The 16,336-nt window shown below is 58.0% G+C and overlaps 1 protein-coding gene and 1 long non-coding RNA gene across 4 annotated transcripts in view; one reads left to right on the top strand and one right to left on the bottom strand.

The window, feature by feature from the left end:
- Nucleotides 1-705: 705 nt before the first annotated feature.
- LOC116660194 lies at nt 706-3,176 on the top strand. The gene is made up of 2 exons (XR_004315587.1): nt 706-1,432; nt 3,027-3,176. It is a non-coding gene; the product is annotated as an uncharacterized LOC116660194 (long non-coding RNA).
- Nucleotides 3,177-4,829: 1,653 nt separating this feature from the next.
- PSTPIP1 (proline-serine-threonine phosphatase interacting protein 1) overlaps nt 4,830-16,336 on the bottom strand; it is a 36,387-nt gene continuing 24,880 nt past the window's right edge. For 2 of the 3 annotated variants that reach the window (XM_006173506.2, XM_032468961.1), the window contains exons 4-15: nt 15,593-15,627; nt 15,220-15,326; nt 12,849-12,911; nt 12,123-12,221; nt 11,147-11,192; nt 9,965-10,044; nt 9,389-9,487; nt 8,445-8,541; nt 7,856-7,946; nt 6,315-6,370; nt 5,971-6,104; nt 4,830-5,131 (exon numbers count right to left, since the gene is read on the bottom strand). In XM_006173506.2, the coding sequence (XP_006173568.1) occupies nt 5,000-5,131; nt 5,971-6,104; nt 6,315-6,370; nt 7,856-7,946; nt 8,445-8,541; nt 9,389-9,487; nt 9,965-10,044; nt 11,147-11,192; nt 12,123-12,221; nt 12,849-12,911; nt 15,220-15,326; nt 15,593-15,627 (1,039 nt within the window). In that variant the 3' untranslated portion in view covers nt 4,830-4,999. The remainder of the gene's footprint in view (nt 5,132-5,970; nt 6,105-6,314; nt 6,371-7,855; nt 7,947-8,444; nt 8,542-9,388; nt 9,488-9,964; nt 10,045-11,146; nt 11,193-12,122; nt 12,222-12,848; nt 12,912-15,219; nt 15,327-15,592; nt 15,628-16,336) is intronic. The other variant, XM_014558346.2, reaches the window with a different exon arrangement.

Consider the following 16,336-nt stretch of genomic DNA (forward strand, 5'->3'; position numbering starts at 1 on the left):
TTTTTCTCTAGTTTTTGTGTCATAGGTTTTTGATTTGTGGTTATCATGGGGTTCATATATGTTGACCCATTACTACAGCTGCTTGTTTTAAACAGATAGTCATTTAAGTTCAAACACATTCTAAAAGATGTTTATTTTTTTACTCCCCTTCGCCAGATTTTGTGTTTTGATGGCCTATTTTTGCATCTTTGTGTTCATCTGTTACTGCTTGTTGAAGTTACAGTTGTTTTTACAGGTTTTTGACTTTTAATCTTCCTGCCAGCTCAGTTAAGTGGCTGGTCCTCAGTCTTTACTGTACGTTTGTCTTTACTGGTGGGCTCTCCTTCCACGTAGGTACTTCTTGTTGTAGCCTTTTACTTTCCACTTAGGAAAGACCATTTAACATTTCTTTTTAGACTTGGTTTAGTGTTGATGAACTCTTAGTTTTTGCTCATCTGACAAGTTACTTCTCTCTCTCTCAGTTCTAAATGATAGCCTTGCTGGGTAGACTCTCCTAGTTTGCAGGTTTTTCCCTTTCTGCACTTTGACTGTTTAATGCCATTCCCTTCTGCCTTGCAAGCTTTCTGCAGAAAAATCAGCTGATAGCTGTATGGGAGTTCCCTTGTATATAAATCTTTGGTTTTCTCTTGCTGCCTTTAGAATTCTCTCTTTAACTTCTGCCATTTTAATTATATGTTCTGATGTGGATCCGTTTGGGTTCATCTTGTTTGGGACCTTTTGTGCTTCCTGTACCTGGATGTTTGGTTCCTTCTTTGGGTTTGGGAAATTTTCAGCCATAATTTTATCAAACACATTTTTGACCCTTTTCGCTCTGTCTCCTCCTTCTGGGACCCCTACACTGCAAATGTTGGTACACTTGATGTTTTCTGAGATGTCTTAAAGTGTTCTCCTTAATTTGTTTTGTTTTTCTTTTTGCTGTTCTGAATGGGTGATTTCCACTATTCTGTTTTCCAGATCACTTAAGCATTCTTCTGTATCACCTAGTCTACTGTTAATTCCTTCTAGTGTGTTATTCATTTATGTTATTGTATTCTTCAGTTCTGGCTGGTTCTCTTATATATTCTAGTTCGTTGTTAAAATTCTCACTGTGTTCGTCTATTCTTTCCCCTAATTCAGCTAGCATTCTTACTACTAGTGCTTTGAATTCTTTATCTGGTAAATTGTTTATTTTTGTTCCATCAGTTGTTTTTTAGGAGTTTCCTCTTGCTCTTTTAATTGAAACAAGTTCCTGTCTTCTGATTTTGCTTAATTTTCTGTCTCTGTGAAATTAGGTGAGACAGTTCCCTGTTGTGGTCGTGAAGAGGTGTCCTTGTGTGGCAGCAACCCTGTACAGTCTGCATGTGCCCAGTGGCTTTGGTGGGGGACCTGGATCTGACGTGAACACGAGACATCTTTCTCCAGGGCGTGCTGGCAGCTATCACCTTGACAGAAGGTGGGTAGGGCTAGAGGTAGAGGGGCCAGGGCCAGGGGCAGCTGTGAGCAGGGCTTCTCTTCTGCTCAGTGGCCATCACACCACCCTACCGGGGGCAGGGTTGGGTCCCAAGTTGCTAGAGCAGAAGCCCTGAGGGACAGGTGCAAGTTCACTCAGTTCCCTGTCAGCGTGTGCTCTCCTCACCCTGGATGGGAGCCGCGCTGCGAGGGGCTGGCGTGGGCGCCGGCGCGGGCCTCGGCGCGGCCTGTGCTGCCCCGCCGCAGTCTGAGATCTGGCTTCTGGTGCGCTGCCTGTTGTCAGTGCCAGTCATGGCTGCGCACGGCTCTGGGTCTGGGCTGCCTTTGTGCCTCGCAGCCGGGCTTTCCCCTCGGCCGAGGCAGCGCTCGCCCCAGCGTGGAGCTGCTTGTGAAGCAAGTGGGGCCAGGGCTGTCGCTCAGCCCAGGCTGGGGTGCGTGCTGGGGCAGTTGTGGGAAACCGGTTGGAGGCCCAGTCTCAGTCCACCCTTTCCACCCTGTTTCGGGATTAAATAAGTGTGTGCTCACTCCTCACGAGTGGGGTCCAGGCTTCCCACAGCCCTTCTGTTACTGCCACGACTGTCAACCAGCCAAGGGGACATGTCTTCCTGAGGTCAGACCCCAGGACTGGGGCACCCAGAATGTGCTCAAACCACTGAGTCCCCTCTCGGGAGCACAGACCCCGATCCAGTTGCTTCTCTTCCCTTCCTGCCTGACTCTGGGTGGACCCTTCTGACAGCCCTGGTTGTGCAGGAGTCTGTCTGCAGGTTTGTTTTCAGTGGGAATTGTTCCACATGTGGATGTATTTCTGATGTGTTCACTGGGGGAGGTGAGTTCCCCGCCCTCCGGCTCCACCATCTTGGTCTGTTTTTGACACTTTGGGAATTATCAGTCTTTATGTTTGCTTCTAGTCATGCTTCCCACTACATGAAAATATGTATATCTTTGGCTCTTAGCGAGGACCAGGATGTTTTTAAAGGTGTTTCAGTAATTTGTATCTCTTGATTTCCAGTTTCTATCATCTGCCTAGTTTGATAGGTTGTTTTTGCTTTGTCTTTCTTACAGATGCTAACAGAGTTAAGTTTACTGAGGAGAATTTGCTCTGAAACTTAACGCCCATGGCTGTTGTGACAGGATAATCTTGCTGTTGTGTTTCCTAATTGGTTATTGGTTATTGTTGGCTCGTAGGAGCCCCGACTCTCTGGGTGCTTGATCTTACATCCAGCATCCTTGTGGCTCTGGGCAGTAATTTACGTATCCCGTGTGGCCCGTTACTACAGTGTCCCTGAGGGTGCATGCAGCACCTGGCAGAAACATCCTGAGTTTACCTGCTGAACACCTTTGTGGGCAGTGCTGAGTACACGGCTCGTTGTGAGGGAAGTTGACTCGTACAGAGTTCCTGCTCTTGGCATTTATCCACTGAAGGTAAAATAGGTGTGGAAATTACAATAGGATAGAAAAGAGACTCGTCTGTCTTTGCATCCCCAGTACCGCTCCTGGCGGGCATAGTGAGCACTCAGTGTTTGAAATACGCACTGTGGTGCCATAAGAAAATGGTTTTAAAACTTTTTTTTTTTCAGCTGAAGAACCCATTAATTAAGAGAGATTCTCAATCCTGGCTGCATAGTAGGATCACCAGGAGAATGTTTGAAATATTTATGTTCAAGATCATCTGGCAGAGTTGGATTCAGTTCATCTAAGGTGGGACCAAAGTGTCAGCATTAAAAAAACAAAAAGCTTGGGTGATGCCATTGAGCAGCCAGGGGTGAGAAGCACTGTTGACCCAATAGGTAAAGTCTACAAGTTGAGCTGGAAGTGGGGTGGGGGCTCCCCTTCTCCTTGCTTTGGCCCCGGATGGGGCTTTGCTGAGCACAGTTTGAGAGCCACAAGTCTGTGTGGTCCCGGGGACCCTGTGAGGGTGCGGGGGACCCTGTGCCCACTGTCTGCTAGTGGTCTTGTTCCAGGCTCGTGCTGCCGCTTCGCACGCCGGGATGAGACATAGGCCGACGTCCTGGTTCAGCCAGACAGGCCTCTCGGGTACCCTGTGCTGGGGTTGCCAGGCCTGGGAGTGCTGGGGGGAGGGCAGCTGGAATTACGTGTCAGGCCCAAGTGGTGCGTGCGTCCAGTTCAGCCAAATAGCGCACTGCTTCTCCTAGACCCCTCGTCACCGTGGGGAAGGAATTAGTGACGTAAGCACAGCTCTCCAGAGGGCGCGCTGAGTGAGGACACTGGGCCACCCCCAAGATTCAGAGGTGGTGGCCTTTTTATTAAAAATGATCATCTCTTGCTTTTAGTTAGCACTTCTGTTTAATTTTGAACTTTCAAGGATAGTGACTGACACAGGTGCTGACTGCACCCATCCTACTGATGATGAAACTGAGGTCCAGAGAAACTGTGTCTTGCCGAAGACCACACAAGGAAGTTGAGCGTGGGTTCAGACACTGATGCTCTGACTTCAGAGACCAGACTTTGCCTCTGCTCCATTCTGTCTTTGAGCAGCCCTCTGTCAGGAAGAGGGCTGTGGTGATTTACACACCCAGTTACACACTTGCCAACTCCCTCTTTGGCAGCATCTCCTCTGCCGGGAAGGTCGGCTGTCTGTGCAGCTGAGGGTGTGACCTGGTGCACACAGAGTGGAGAAAGCTGCAGAGGCAGTGAATCAGATTTGTTCGTGGGTTCCTTTTTTCCTGGTATAAATTGTGACCCAAGAGTTGCTTTCAGTTCTATTCTCTGGCTTCCTGTACGACTGGAGCGCAAGCTCTGTTACCTAACACCCGTTACCCGTCACCCTCAGGGCAGTAGACACTGCGGCACCTGTCAGAGATGGTGATAAATATCTAGGCCAAAGGGTTTTGAAAAAACCTGTGCAGTCAAATGGAACGCTCAGTCCAGATGACCAGGTATTTTCAGGAAATAAAGCACTCACACCCGACTTTCTCCTCTTTCCCTTCTTCTTGTCTACCTGTATGTCCTGCCTCTTCTGGGCCTTTGCTCAGGCTTGTCCCCACTGCTACCCCTCCCCACCCCCCCTGGGGAGGGAAACAGCTCCTCCTCTCCTTGCTTCCACTCTTCTCACCCGTAAACTACCAAGTCCTAGCGATCTGCTTCCCTCGTTCGTCCAGAATTGCTCTCTAGCCCGGCTGCCGCCTCCCGGGCCAGCCCCCAGCATCTCTGTTGGACAGGCTGTGCCTGGTCTCCCAGTCTCATTGTCACAGACACGCTCAGCTTCCTTGTGTGGTCTCCCTGGCGGTTCCCGGGGCGCGGCACCTCTCCATCCCCAGCAGACCTGGGACAGACCCGGGCTGGGGCCTCGGGGGCAGCTCTGCTCTCCTGGACCTCTCCCCTCCCTCGCCTCCTCTGAATTGAGCACTTGGACACGGAGGGCGAGGAGGAAAAAACACTCCTTTATTCCCTGTGGCAAAGACTGCTCGAGAGCAGCCAGCACCCTTCCTGGGAAGGCAGGCTCTGTCTTGGGGCCCCAGCGAGGCCAGGGCAGTGGTAGGGTCACCGCTGACCCCACAGGCAGGTTGGGGTGGAGACGACTGCCCCTTCCTCAGAGCTTCTCCAGGTAGGAGCCAGGGACGAAGCCACGCTGCCCATTCCGTTGTACTGTCCACCAACCATCTTCCCCTTCTAGGATGACCTCCAGGATGTCCCCCGCAGAGAGGTCCAGCTCATCAGAATTCTGGGCGAGAATGAATGCACATCAGGCTGAAGGGGCCTGCTGGGACAGTTCTGGTCAGCCATTCCCACACCCCAGGCACGAAATGCCAGCTTGTCTCCCAGGCGGGCTGTCAGCTGAGGCAGGACGTAGGGTGCTCTGTGGGACTCGGCCTCTTCGTCTCTGGTTTGTCACTGTGGGCCTCCCACAACCTGGGGCTCCTTCCCTTCTCCCTGCTCCTGACACACAGCAGCCTAGCCAGTTTGTGGCAGGTGGCCTGCCATGCTCCCACCCTGCTAGCCCTGTCATGAGCACAGTGTCATCATCCCGGCCTGTCTCCCCATCCAGGGCCTGGGCCTTGGGAGTCAGTGCAGCCTGCCCTGGGCAAGAGAATGAAGGCACATCAGGCTGAAGGGGCCTGCTGGGACAGCTCTGTCCTTGAAGGGATGCTTGGCCTCTGTCCTGGGGAACCTAGGAGTCCAGCTCTGTACACCTCACCTCAAAGCAAGGAGCAGACTAGGCTTCCTGGGGACCTTGGCATGGTACCCTGTGGCTCCTTGACTCATCCTCCCCTTATGGGCCTCCGAAAGTCAAACCCTGGACACTCATGGTCGTGGGAACAAGGCCCTCACCTGTGGGTGCAGAACCTGACCCTCAGACCACTTCCTCGGGGAGCCCCAGCTGTCGGTCTGCCTGCACACCACGTATGCGTGTGACCAGACTCAGGCAGGCCTGGGCCTCCCCTACATGCTGGGTGCTGTCCTAAGGGCACCCACTCCAGCACACAATGCTCGTGCCTACGTGTGAGCACACCCTGGGCATACCAGTGCCCTCCCGGGGAAGACAGGAGGGCGGGTCCTCACCTGGGCCGTGTAGTCATAGAGTGCCCTGTACTCCTGGGCTGGCAGGGTGGAGGGTCCTGGCGTCTCCTGCACAGCGATGGCGGCGTAGACACCGTCGTTCCGTTCAGGGGTGGGGGTCAGGTTCTCTGTGGAGGCTGAGAGCAGGGTCAGGCCTGGCGCCCGCCCCTTGGAAGAAACAGTGGCCCCTGGAGGCCCCCCCCTGATGTGGAGCTTCCCCAGACCTGGCTCAGCCTCTCCCCAAACCCCAACCCCCCTGCTGCTGGAGGACCCATCTGTGCCAAGTAGGCATCCTCTCCTTCCCTGCAGGGTGACAGTTTGGGGGCCCTCACAGCACCCCCAGTTACCTGCAGAAGCTGCTGACGATGTGGTCTTGGCACTTCCATGCAGCAGCCCAGAGAACCTGGGGACAGGGAGGAAAGCAGGTGGGTCCTGGGGAGGTGGATGAAGCAGGGAGCCCTGGGGCTCCAGGCACAGGTGTGATTGACGGGGTGCCCCTCAGCATGAGAGCTCCCCCAAGGGGGGCCCCAGCGGCGGCGCTCTCCCAGTCCCTCACACTAGCCGTCATCTTGTACCGGGTCCCTGCAGGGCCTAATTGGTGGCTCTGAGACCTCTGTTCTCCAGGGCCCAGGCCGCTGCCCCAGCCTCCCCGAGGCGTGAAGGAGCTGCTGCCCGGAGCTTGGCCTACATCACCCATCTTGGCCCGGACAGTCCTCTTCCCTGCAGCTTCCCTGTGACCTGGCCACGCAAAGTGGGTTCCAGGAGGCAGTGCTGGGCTAATTCACCCCTTCCCCTGTGCCTCGCTTCAGGCCTGGAGCCAGATTTACACACATTTGTTGAGTAAAAGAAGAAAGCAAAAAGCAAGAGGCAGACACTGGGGTAAGTAGTAGGGAGACAGGTGAGGGTGCCCACAGCGGGTGGTGCTAAGGGCTAAATGAGTAGAGGCTGATGCTACTTCCCTGCCTTAGTCTTCCTGGGGGGTGCGGGGGGAGCCGGGCCAAGGCTGAAGGCTCAGCTTCACCAGGGACACGGGGCCGCCTTGCTGGGGTCTGGGTCCTCCAAGACTTTGGTAAGAGTGCAGGTGGGAATGCCCTCCTCTCCTGGGGGCCTCTGGTTCTCAGGGTTCGCAGGGGTGTGCGCTGTGATGCCCACGAGCCTCTGTCTCCCCGGAGACTTCCTGCAGGGGGGCTCCAGAGGCCTTGGAAATGAGCTGTCCCCAGAGGGCTGGGAGCCCCACCCCTCGCCCATCTCTCAAAAGACAGGGCCTTCTCCACAGTAGGTTGGAGGGAGAGGCGGTGGGGGTGGGCCACCGGCACCACGTGAAGCCCACAGATGTTCCTAGATACCCACACAGGGGATATGTGGGCTGTCATCATCGTCACTTAAGGCCTGAAACAGGAGCATCCTTAGATCTGGGTCTGCCCCCTACATTCACAGGCTCTGCACCTAGAGAAGGTACATGGCTTGTGCAGATGACACCCACTGCAGCCAGTCCAGGTGAGGAGCCCTGGGAAAGCCTGGAGCGTTCTCCAGGAGTACGGGCTGCCCTGATCTCACCAGCGGGAGAGGTCACCACTGCAGCCTGTCAGTCCAGGGCTCCAGCCAGGCTAGCGGCAGGGCCTAAGGGACAAGCCACCCTGAAAGTCTGCGTGCAGTTGCTAGTGAATAAGCGGGGTGTGACTGCTTAATGCCTCTGTCCCTTTAGGCTGAGGGTGGCATGAGGCTAGAGTGAGCCTGTCTTGTCCCTAAAGAGTGCCCAGCACCATGTACACAGTAGATGCTCGGTAAATACACAGGGAAGAGCCAGTTAAGGAGGAGAGGCGGGCCTTGCTTCCTGGCAGCCCCCTTTCCCCCCAGCCCCAGCCTCTGCGCCCCAGTCTGCGCTCACCTCTTTATCATGCCACAGGATGGCTGTAGGCCGGGGCTGCTGGACATCGGGGCGACCTCCCGATCATAGTAGTTCTGGTAGGGCACCGGAGCTGCGGGCAGCAAGCCCGTGAGGCCCAGGGTGGGGGGCCAGACAGGACACCCCCATCCTGTCCCCACCCAAAGACCCAGTCTGGGGCCCCACCTTCCCCTGGCCCACCCTGGTGCTTCCACGAGAGACCCCACCACAGGTACCACCAAGACCGAATATTCTAAACTTAGGACTTAGTGGTACTGAACAGGCTGGGGAGGGGGCTCTGGGAGGCTCCCTGCCTCTACCCCTGCCCTCCACCCCTTCAGTGTTACCAGGGTTCTTGAGCTCAGCTCATCCTCTGTCTCAGAGGAGGTAGCAGGCTAGAGCCCCGGCACTGTCCCTGACCCCTCCCCCCCAGCGGGGAGGTGTGACACTGTCCCTGACTGCCCCCCTCCGAAGGGAGATGTGAGCCTCTCCCTCTTGGTCCCGGCAGCTGATGCGCAGAGAACCGCGGCCGGGCCGTCAGGGCGAGTTGGGCCTGGACGCAGAGGCTGTGCTGCCTGCAGGCCGGCCTCACCTGGGGGCTCGGTGCCTGTGCCCTTGGCCTGGATGAAGCCGTCAATGTCACCATCCACGCTGCAGCCTTCCAGTGTCACCCGCACCTCTTCGTAGAGCTGGGGGCAGGCAAGAGCAGACGCTGAGGGGCCAGGCCTCACCTCCGTGGGTCTGAACCCGGGCCAGAGGCCTTGAGGGGTAACTACCCAAGGCCGGCCCGGGGGTCAGGGCCTGGCTGGCAGCTTCTGTTTCCTGAAGAGCTGTGCACAAGTTCCTTTGCAAGGAGTCACTTCACTCCCATCCTCTGAGGGCGACACTACTTCCTCTTTTGACGGATGAGGAAATTTGGAAGTAGAGTGATTTGTCCAAGATCACAAAGCAAGAATTCAGTGCGCTGGGCTTGGGATTCACTACGGGAGGGTTCAAAGCCCACACCCCTTCCTCTGCCACAAGGAGGCCACTGGGGGGGTGTCAGTCATTTGAGGGGGAAACTCCAAAACAGCCTGTGGGCAGAGGGGCTGCCTCGAGAGAGCACAGGGCTCTGGGGCTGCACCAACAGAGGGCAAGGGCCCCAGCGGGGGGTGGCAGCACCTCTCTGCTGAGGAGGACCCACCCAGGAACTGTCTGGGGACAGAGGAGGGACTAGACCTTGGTTCCTGTAAGCGCCAGGCCTGGAGCAGACAACCCAGGGTCCTCCAGCCTCTCCCCAAACTCTGCGGGCCTGTGTCCACCCACCTTCCTAACCCTGGCAGACGGTGCAGGTGCTCTGTGGCTCTGCTATCAGAGCCAAGGCCTTGGAGCACAGGGAGCAGGTGCCGGCAGCGAGGCGGGGCAGGGGCTGAGAGCCCTGGGGCCAGGCCGTGGACCACAGAGGAAGCTGTCTGCTGCCAGACTCAGGTAGGCCTGGGGGGCTGCCCTCTCCCCATGCTCCACCCAGCCCTGCCCCTCCCCACCCTCAGCCCCCACCTCATCGTCCTTGACGCACTGCATGGAGAGCTGGTTACAGTGCACCCACAGGGCGTTGCGGAGGATGGTCAGCCGGTCAAACTCCTGCAGCTGGAAGGCCTGGGGGAGTAAGAGAAGTGGAGGGCTCTGCTGCAGGGCTGGGCCAGACCGGGCCCCACTCAGCCAGACTCCCTCTGCTGAAAGCCAAGTCTAAAGGACAGATTCTTCCTGGGGGTTCCCACCCCAACCTTTGTACCGGCTTCTGGGGAGTGTCATGGGAGGAGCACTGGTCCCTGAATCCTGAGGCCTGTCTCCCAGGCCCTGTCGGTCAGCAGGGCCCAGGGACGCTATGGGTTTTGTCTGAGCCTCAGTTTGGGCTTCAGCCAGTGGAGGTGAAGGATGCCTGCCTGCAAAAAGGGGCCTAGAGCACAGAGCCAGGCAATGAACTCCCCAGGGGCAGGGACCCAGCACAGGGCCAGTGGCATGAGTGGAAGAGAAAATGAAGGAAGCAATGATGCCTCATCCCCCCATGAAGCAGCTGGAGCAGGGGTGGGCGTCTGTCCCATTGTAGCTGAGGGAAGGAGTGGGGTCACTCACCTCACACGTGGCCCGGTGTTCCTGCTCCCACTCGCCCCGCACCTTCTCCAGCTGCTCGATGTTCTGCCTGTACACCCGCTCTGGAAGCACAGGTGGTCCTCAGGGAGGCCGGTGGCCTGAATACCCTCCCACGGCCCCTCCTTTGCTCCAGCAGTGCCCCTGCCCCGAGTGCCCTCCTGTGCAAGTCCTTGGAACCCCTCCTCCTCCCTAGGGGGCCCCACCCTGGCTGTTGGGGCTGCATCTGAATGCTCGTCAGGGCCCCGCACACTGGTACTGCTCTTCTCAGGGTGACTCCCAGCTCCCCACTATGCTCCAGCGGGCTGGGGCTGGGGCTGGGGCTGGAGCCAAGCCTGGAGCCGAGCCTCAGATGCCCAAGGTCAGAGTCCGGGTCTTTCGCCATCCCTGGCTCCCACCCTCACTTTCTAGATGGGAAACTGAGGCTCAGAGAGGCTGGCACTGAAGGAGGGGTGGAGGGGAGTGTAGGGAGCTGATGGGCTGGGCAGCCCACAGGCTGGGCCATGACCTCTATCTCCAGATTCTCTGGGGCTCACCTGTCCCCAGCCAAGGGAGCTGCTGCGTCCTGGGAAAGGCCGTGCTAGCAGAAGGGAGAGCCTTCCCAGTGCAAGGGAGTAATCGAAAGCTCTCTGTCCTAGGAGCCATGCTAGCAGAGAGAGGGGTGTTGGGACTTCTGGCATCGGATGAAGGATAGAGGAGACAGGCCCAGAGAAGGGAAGGCTGTGTGCATACACATGTGTCAGTGTATAGATGGGAGGGAGGGAGAGGTGGGAGGCGAGTAGGTCTGTCTCCCTTGATTGTGGTTGTGATAGTCCTGGGCTCTGGAGTCAGATGGCTTGGGTTCGAATGCAGTTACCACCACTTGTTGGCTGTGTGCCCTTGGGCAAGTCACTTAACCTCTCTGTGCCTTAGCTGCCTCATCTGTTAAAGAGGATATAATAGTGGCCACCTCACAGGACTGTCACGTGGATTAGTTAAAATATGCAAAGCACCAAGAGCAGTGTTGGCAAATGTGAGAAAACGAATGTTTTTATCTTACTTGCACAAAAGTATGGAAGTGAGAGTGAGGAGCATGTAACTGTCCCCAGGGTGAGGGAAGTGTGCTGCAGGGAGAGGACTGTCCAGGCCACCACTTCCCCCAGCTGAGGGGGTGGGCCGGCTGCCTACCTGCCTCCGTGGCCGAGTCCTTGCACTGCTTGGCTTTGTTCTGGCTCTGAGGAGACAGAGAGCAGCCCTGAGGCCCCGCCCCCAGGGCCTCCCAGCCCAGCCCAGCCCTTGGGCTCCCAGCCTCCCTGAGTGACTCCGAAGGGACTCCCTTGGCCACCTGGGGGACCACTCAGGAGCCAGCTGTGGACAAGTTCTCTCATTAACTCCAGCCACGCCCCACAGAGGACCACAGGCTGGTTCCAATAAAAAAGGAATAAAACAAACCTGCAACTCATGCAGATACACGTGAAAACAGGATGCCGAGACCAAGAGGGAGACACTGACCAGGGCTGGTGCCCCATGACAACTCCTGAACCCACTGGCTGGGGCTTGCTGCGACCAGCTCACTCCAGGCCCCTGCCCTCTCTGGGCCTCAGCCTTCCGGTCTGTGCAACGGGCAACTGTGTTCTTGGGCCATGGCAGCTCTGACACCCGCCCCCGCAACTGGCCAAGAGGCCAGAGCAGTCAAGAGTTTGGGCTCCGGACAACCTGGGTTTGGGTCTTTTCTCTGTTGCTTCCTGGCCCTGAGAACTTGGACAAGTCCCTCACCGTCTCTGGGCCTGTTTCCTCTCTGTGACTTGGGCCTAGTGAGCCCTTCTCCAAAGGGTTGTGTGAGGGTTAGCGTCTGTTCTCATTGTCTGTGAGCTCTGGGCCTGGGCTGCAGTGGGGCTGCAGTGGGCCTGCTCTGAGGAATGGGTCCTTGGGGGCAGCCTGGGGATGGATGGCAAAGGGAGTCAAGCTGACCCTGTCTGTCCAGGCCCTGAGATTCTAGGAAACCCATTTCACAGATGGGGAGATGGAGGTTCAGAGAGGTGAACAGCCAGAATGTCCCAGGTGCAGGCCTTGCCTTGGGGTGTCTGTGGCACCCCTGCCCTGCCTCCCTGCCCTGCCCCGCCCCAGCCGTGTGACACCACATGGCCTCAGTGGCCCCACACACCTTCTCCACCTGCTTCTGTTGGCCATTGGCACTGATGCGCTCGAAGGCCTGCTCGGCATCATCTGCGTCCCGGCACTTCTGCTCGTATGTCTTCTTGGACTGGGGGTGTGGAAGGGCATGACTTGGGGCGCCCCAGAGTGAGGCTCCTGAGCCCAGCCTCCCTTCTCCCTGCTGGGGGCTGTGGATGGAGTGGGGGCCTCCTCACCGGGGACAGGGATCAGGGTCCGGAATGGAGATGGACAAGGGAGTCTTGTTGCCAGGCCCCTTCCCAGTGGGGACAGCGTAGCCCTACCCATGAGCCCAGCCTCATCAAACCACCAGCAGGGCCCTGCAAAAGCCATGCGTTGTCACGATGCCAGCCTCTGCACGTGTGGTCCCCTGGTGGAGCCCTTTTTCTCCTCACCGAGTGTCCTAGGGGACACAGCTCGGGGGTCCCTCCTCCCTCTGCCCCCAGAGTCCCGAGCTGACGGCATGGATGGCCCTGTGGACCGCTGTCTGGGACTGACCACCTGCTCATCAGTCAGGATGAGCCCCCCGAGGGCAAGGCCTGCGTCAGTCTGTATGGGGCCCTGGGACCCAGTGCAGCCCCCCAGACCCAGCAGGCTGCTGTTCCTGTTGCTGGGTGGAGGCCTACGGCCAGCCCTGTCCCCTGTGCCCAGCCCAAGGCTCCTGGGTTCCACACCTTGAGCCCAGCCGCCCCTCCAGGCCTAAGACTCTCGCACTCACCTCCATGGCCTTCTTGTAGAGCGACAGCTTGCTTTTCTGGACACGGTCCATGGCGGCCTCATACTGCGGGGGACACAAGGCTCTGAGCGTGGGGCTGTGGCCTCAGGATGTTCTAGGCCAAGAGGACAGGGTGTCCCTGGGATGAGGCCCGGCCTCCCCTCCTGGCTCTGACGGTGGCGATGACAAGGCTCCCTCCCTGTCCCACCGTCTTTCACAGCTACGCTCAGAACATGAAGCGAGGGGAGCCCAGGGCGCGGCCCGGCCTCGCTGCAGACCCCAGCCCGTGCCTGCTCTCTGGCGGGCACACCCAGCCTGCATGCACACACGGGCCTCCGCTCACAAGCCTCCGTACCCACGCACAGCGATCACACCCGTGCACAGCACGCTGGTGCACACACGCACGCAGAGCTCCACACGACACACTCAAGCACTAACAGGCCCCACTGCTCACACTTGCACACACAAGCCTTCACAGAGCACCCACAGACACCACTCACAAGAACACACACACACACACTTTCCCATGGCTCCCCACCCCACAGCCATGGGACCGTGCACACACCCCCCCAAACTGAGTCACGGCTACACATACAGGCACCCGGGGCCACTGCACCCTCCCCTCCCCTCCCCAGCTCCTTGTTCAGATCGGGTGAACTTGGCCTGGACAGAGGTTGGGTATAAGGTACGAGGAGAAGTGGAAATAAAATGCCCCTTGAGTTGCGGCTGGAGCAGGCTGGTGCCTGGGGCCTCAGTGGGCCCATGCTAGCAGGGAGACCTCAGGAAGTCACCTGGCCACACCCAAAACATTGAGGCATGCACACATGTACCCACATTCTCCTGTGTGCACACACATGTACACACACACACACACGTGTGCACACACCCAGGCAAGCTTCCCCCCACAATACACAGCTCTCCTCCACTTGTGGGCACCCTGGCCACTCTGCAGAAGGTGTCACTCTGTCCAAAACAGCTTCTGCAGACATCACAGCCCTGCTGGCCACAGGAAAGCTCAAAATAGCCCCCTCCGGGCCTCAGTGTTGCAGCAGACGCTCTGCAGGCCAGTCCCAGCCCAGAGAGGCCACTGGCTCCAGCACCTCAAGGCTGGGCTAACTTCTGGGGCTGGCTCGGGGGTAACAGCTGTCTGCTCAGGAACCCTAATTTAGAATCTTAAAAGCCAGAGACCCCGGCTGGCCGGACGGGCAGACAGGGACTACGGCCACACGACGCTTCTGTGGTCAGAGCCATTAGGCCGGCCAGCAACCTGCCTATGAAGGGGGGCCTGGTTCTGGGCTGTCCCCAAAGCTTGGGAGGTGGACGTAAGCGTCGCAGCCTGCAAGAGGGGAACTGAGGCGCAGAGAAGGGAAGCCACTCGGCCAGGACAAACTCCATGAACTGTCGCCATCCTCTTCACTGCTCAGTTGTGTGGAATTTTCCATTTTCAATTCTTTGAACAGTTTATAATGATCCTTCCTCTGGGAGCAAGAAGTATTTCTATGCACTGGCCTCTCCCACCCTGTCCAAGGCACCACCCTCATCACTCAGGATCTGACAGGCTGAGCACGTATCCCCACCTGTCTTCCCAGGGGCCACATGCGCAGCCAATCAGAGAGCCTCAGGCTTGGGAGGGGGCCCTGGGACACAGAGGTCCCCCAACCCACCTCCCCTACAACTCCTGCATCTTCCCTAACAAGCAGCCTCCAGCCTCTGCTTCCACACCTCCCGTGACAAGGACCTCACTTCCTGTCCATACAGGCCCTCCCTCCATCTAGGGACGACCATCCGACGGATGGATGGAAAGTTCCTTTGGATGCGGAGGTGGGCCTAACACCCCGGACTCCTGCCGGCTGTCTCCCTCAGCCTCAGGCAGCCCTGCAGGGTCCCTTCTCCCACAGCCCTGCTCCTTGGGTTTCTGCTCGGCCAGTCTGGTGACTCCCTAGCTTCAGTGGCCTCCTCTGAGCTGTCACAGGCCCTCTACAGCCTGCTGTGGCTTTGTCGTCCAGACATCCCAGCTTTTTGTAACAGAATGGTCAAAAAGACCATCTTTCCCTCTTCCTGATATGAGCCTGCTCAGGGGGAAGACCCCAGGGGGACTCTCAGGCCTGAGAGCTGGGCCCTGGTTCCTGGGGCCTGGCCTCTGTCCACACCCTCCTCTCCTCCAAATTACCATCACCCCCCAGCCTGGTTTTCACAGCTACCGCTCAGAACAGAAAGCGAGGGGAGCCCGGGGGCAGACTGGCCTCACCGTAGACCCCAGCCAGCGCCTGCGCTCTAGTGGGGACACCCAGCCTGCACTCAGACACGCACACATGGTAACAAGGACCACCTCCCACTCCCCCCACCCCAGGCCCCACCCCAGCACCCGCCTCACCTTCTTCCTCTGCTCCTTCTGCCTCTCACGGAACTCCTCCAGGCTCCGCAGCTCCTCCCGCAGGGCCAGGGCCAGCTGGATGTGGGAGCTGCCCACGTTCTCCATTTCTGTGGGCAGAGTAAGGTCATCAGTCCCCGGTGTCAGACCTGATGGGCCCCAGCTACTCACACGCTCGCCCCTGCCTGGACCAGCCCAGCCCCAACCCCAGCTCGTCTCTGTCAGCCCCAAGTCCTCCACCAGCCTCGCAGCCCTGTGCACAGCCTGAGCTCCCCACTCCCAGCCAGAATTCATCCATCTCCGTCTGTGGGGGATCTGGTGTTCCCGGAAGGTCCTGTCACCCTGCAGCCTGTAATGCAGGAAAGGTGGGACTTACGCTGCTTCAGGGAGTCAAAGGAGGCCCTCAGGGAGCTGCAAAAGAGAAAGGCCAGGGTCAGCAGGACAGCACAGCGGAACCTGAAGTCCTGGCTGGGCCCAGGGACTTTTATTTTGGTGGGAGAGCCATAGGTCACTCACTCAGATCTAGACCCAAAGGACCCTCTAGCCAGACCACGATCACCCACTCAGAGCCCCAGCTGGGATTTCTGGATGGCAAAGCTTTTTGGAAATTATACAGTGATCGAACCTCCCACTGTGGCGGGCCCTCCCTCCCCGCCTCCTAGAGCCCCTTCCCCCACAGGCTTCTTCCTTCTTTAGGATGAGCTGAAGCAGGAGAGGGCGGTTCGAACCTGGCAAATAGCCCAAGGACATTTTGGAGGGAGCTGGATGGGGGCTGTAATTGGACGGAGGGTGGTGAGCAGGGCAGAGGAGCAGGAGGGGAGATGTGGGGGCCTCTGGACAGGACGCATAAGGTATACAGGGGAGGACAGTGTGAGGCTGAGGGGCTCCCTTGTCCCTGGCTGAGTGGCTGGGTGGACAGGTGGCACCTCTGAGAGGGCGCCCAGGAGGGAAGGTGGAGAGCTGACTTTAGGGTGCACTGAACTTGGGGTGCCTGAGAGAACCCGGCAGGAGGAGTCAGGAGGCAACAGGGTAGCCAGTCTGAAGCAGAGATGCAGGCACTGTCCCCTCCAGGGAGGGCCCAGGGAGAGCAGGAAGGGGCTGGCACTGGGCAGGGGTAGGG

The sequence above is a fragment of the Camelus ferus genome, chromosome 27, assembly GCF_009834535.1.
Source record: "Camelus ferus isolate YT-003-E chromosome 27, BCGSAC_Cfer_1.0, whole genome shotgun sequence".
Taxonomy (NCBI): Eukaryota; Metazoa; Chordata; class Mammalia; order Artiodactyla; family Camelidae; genus Camelus; species Camelus ferus.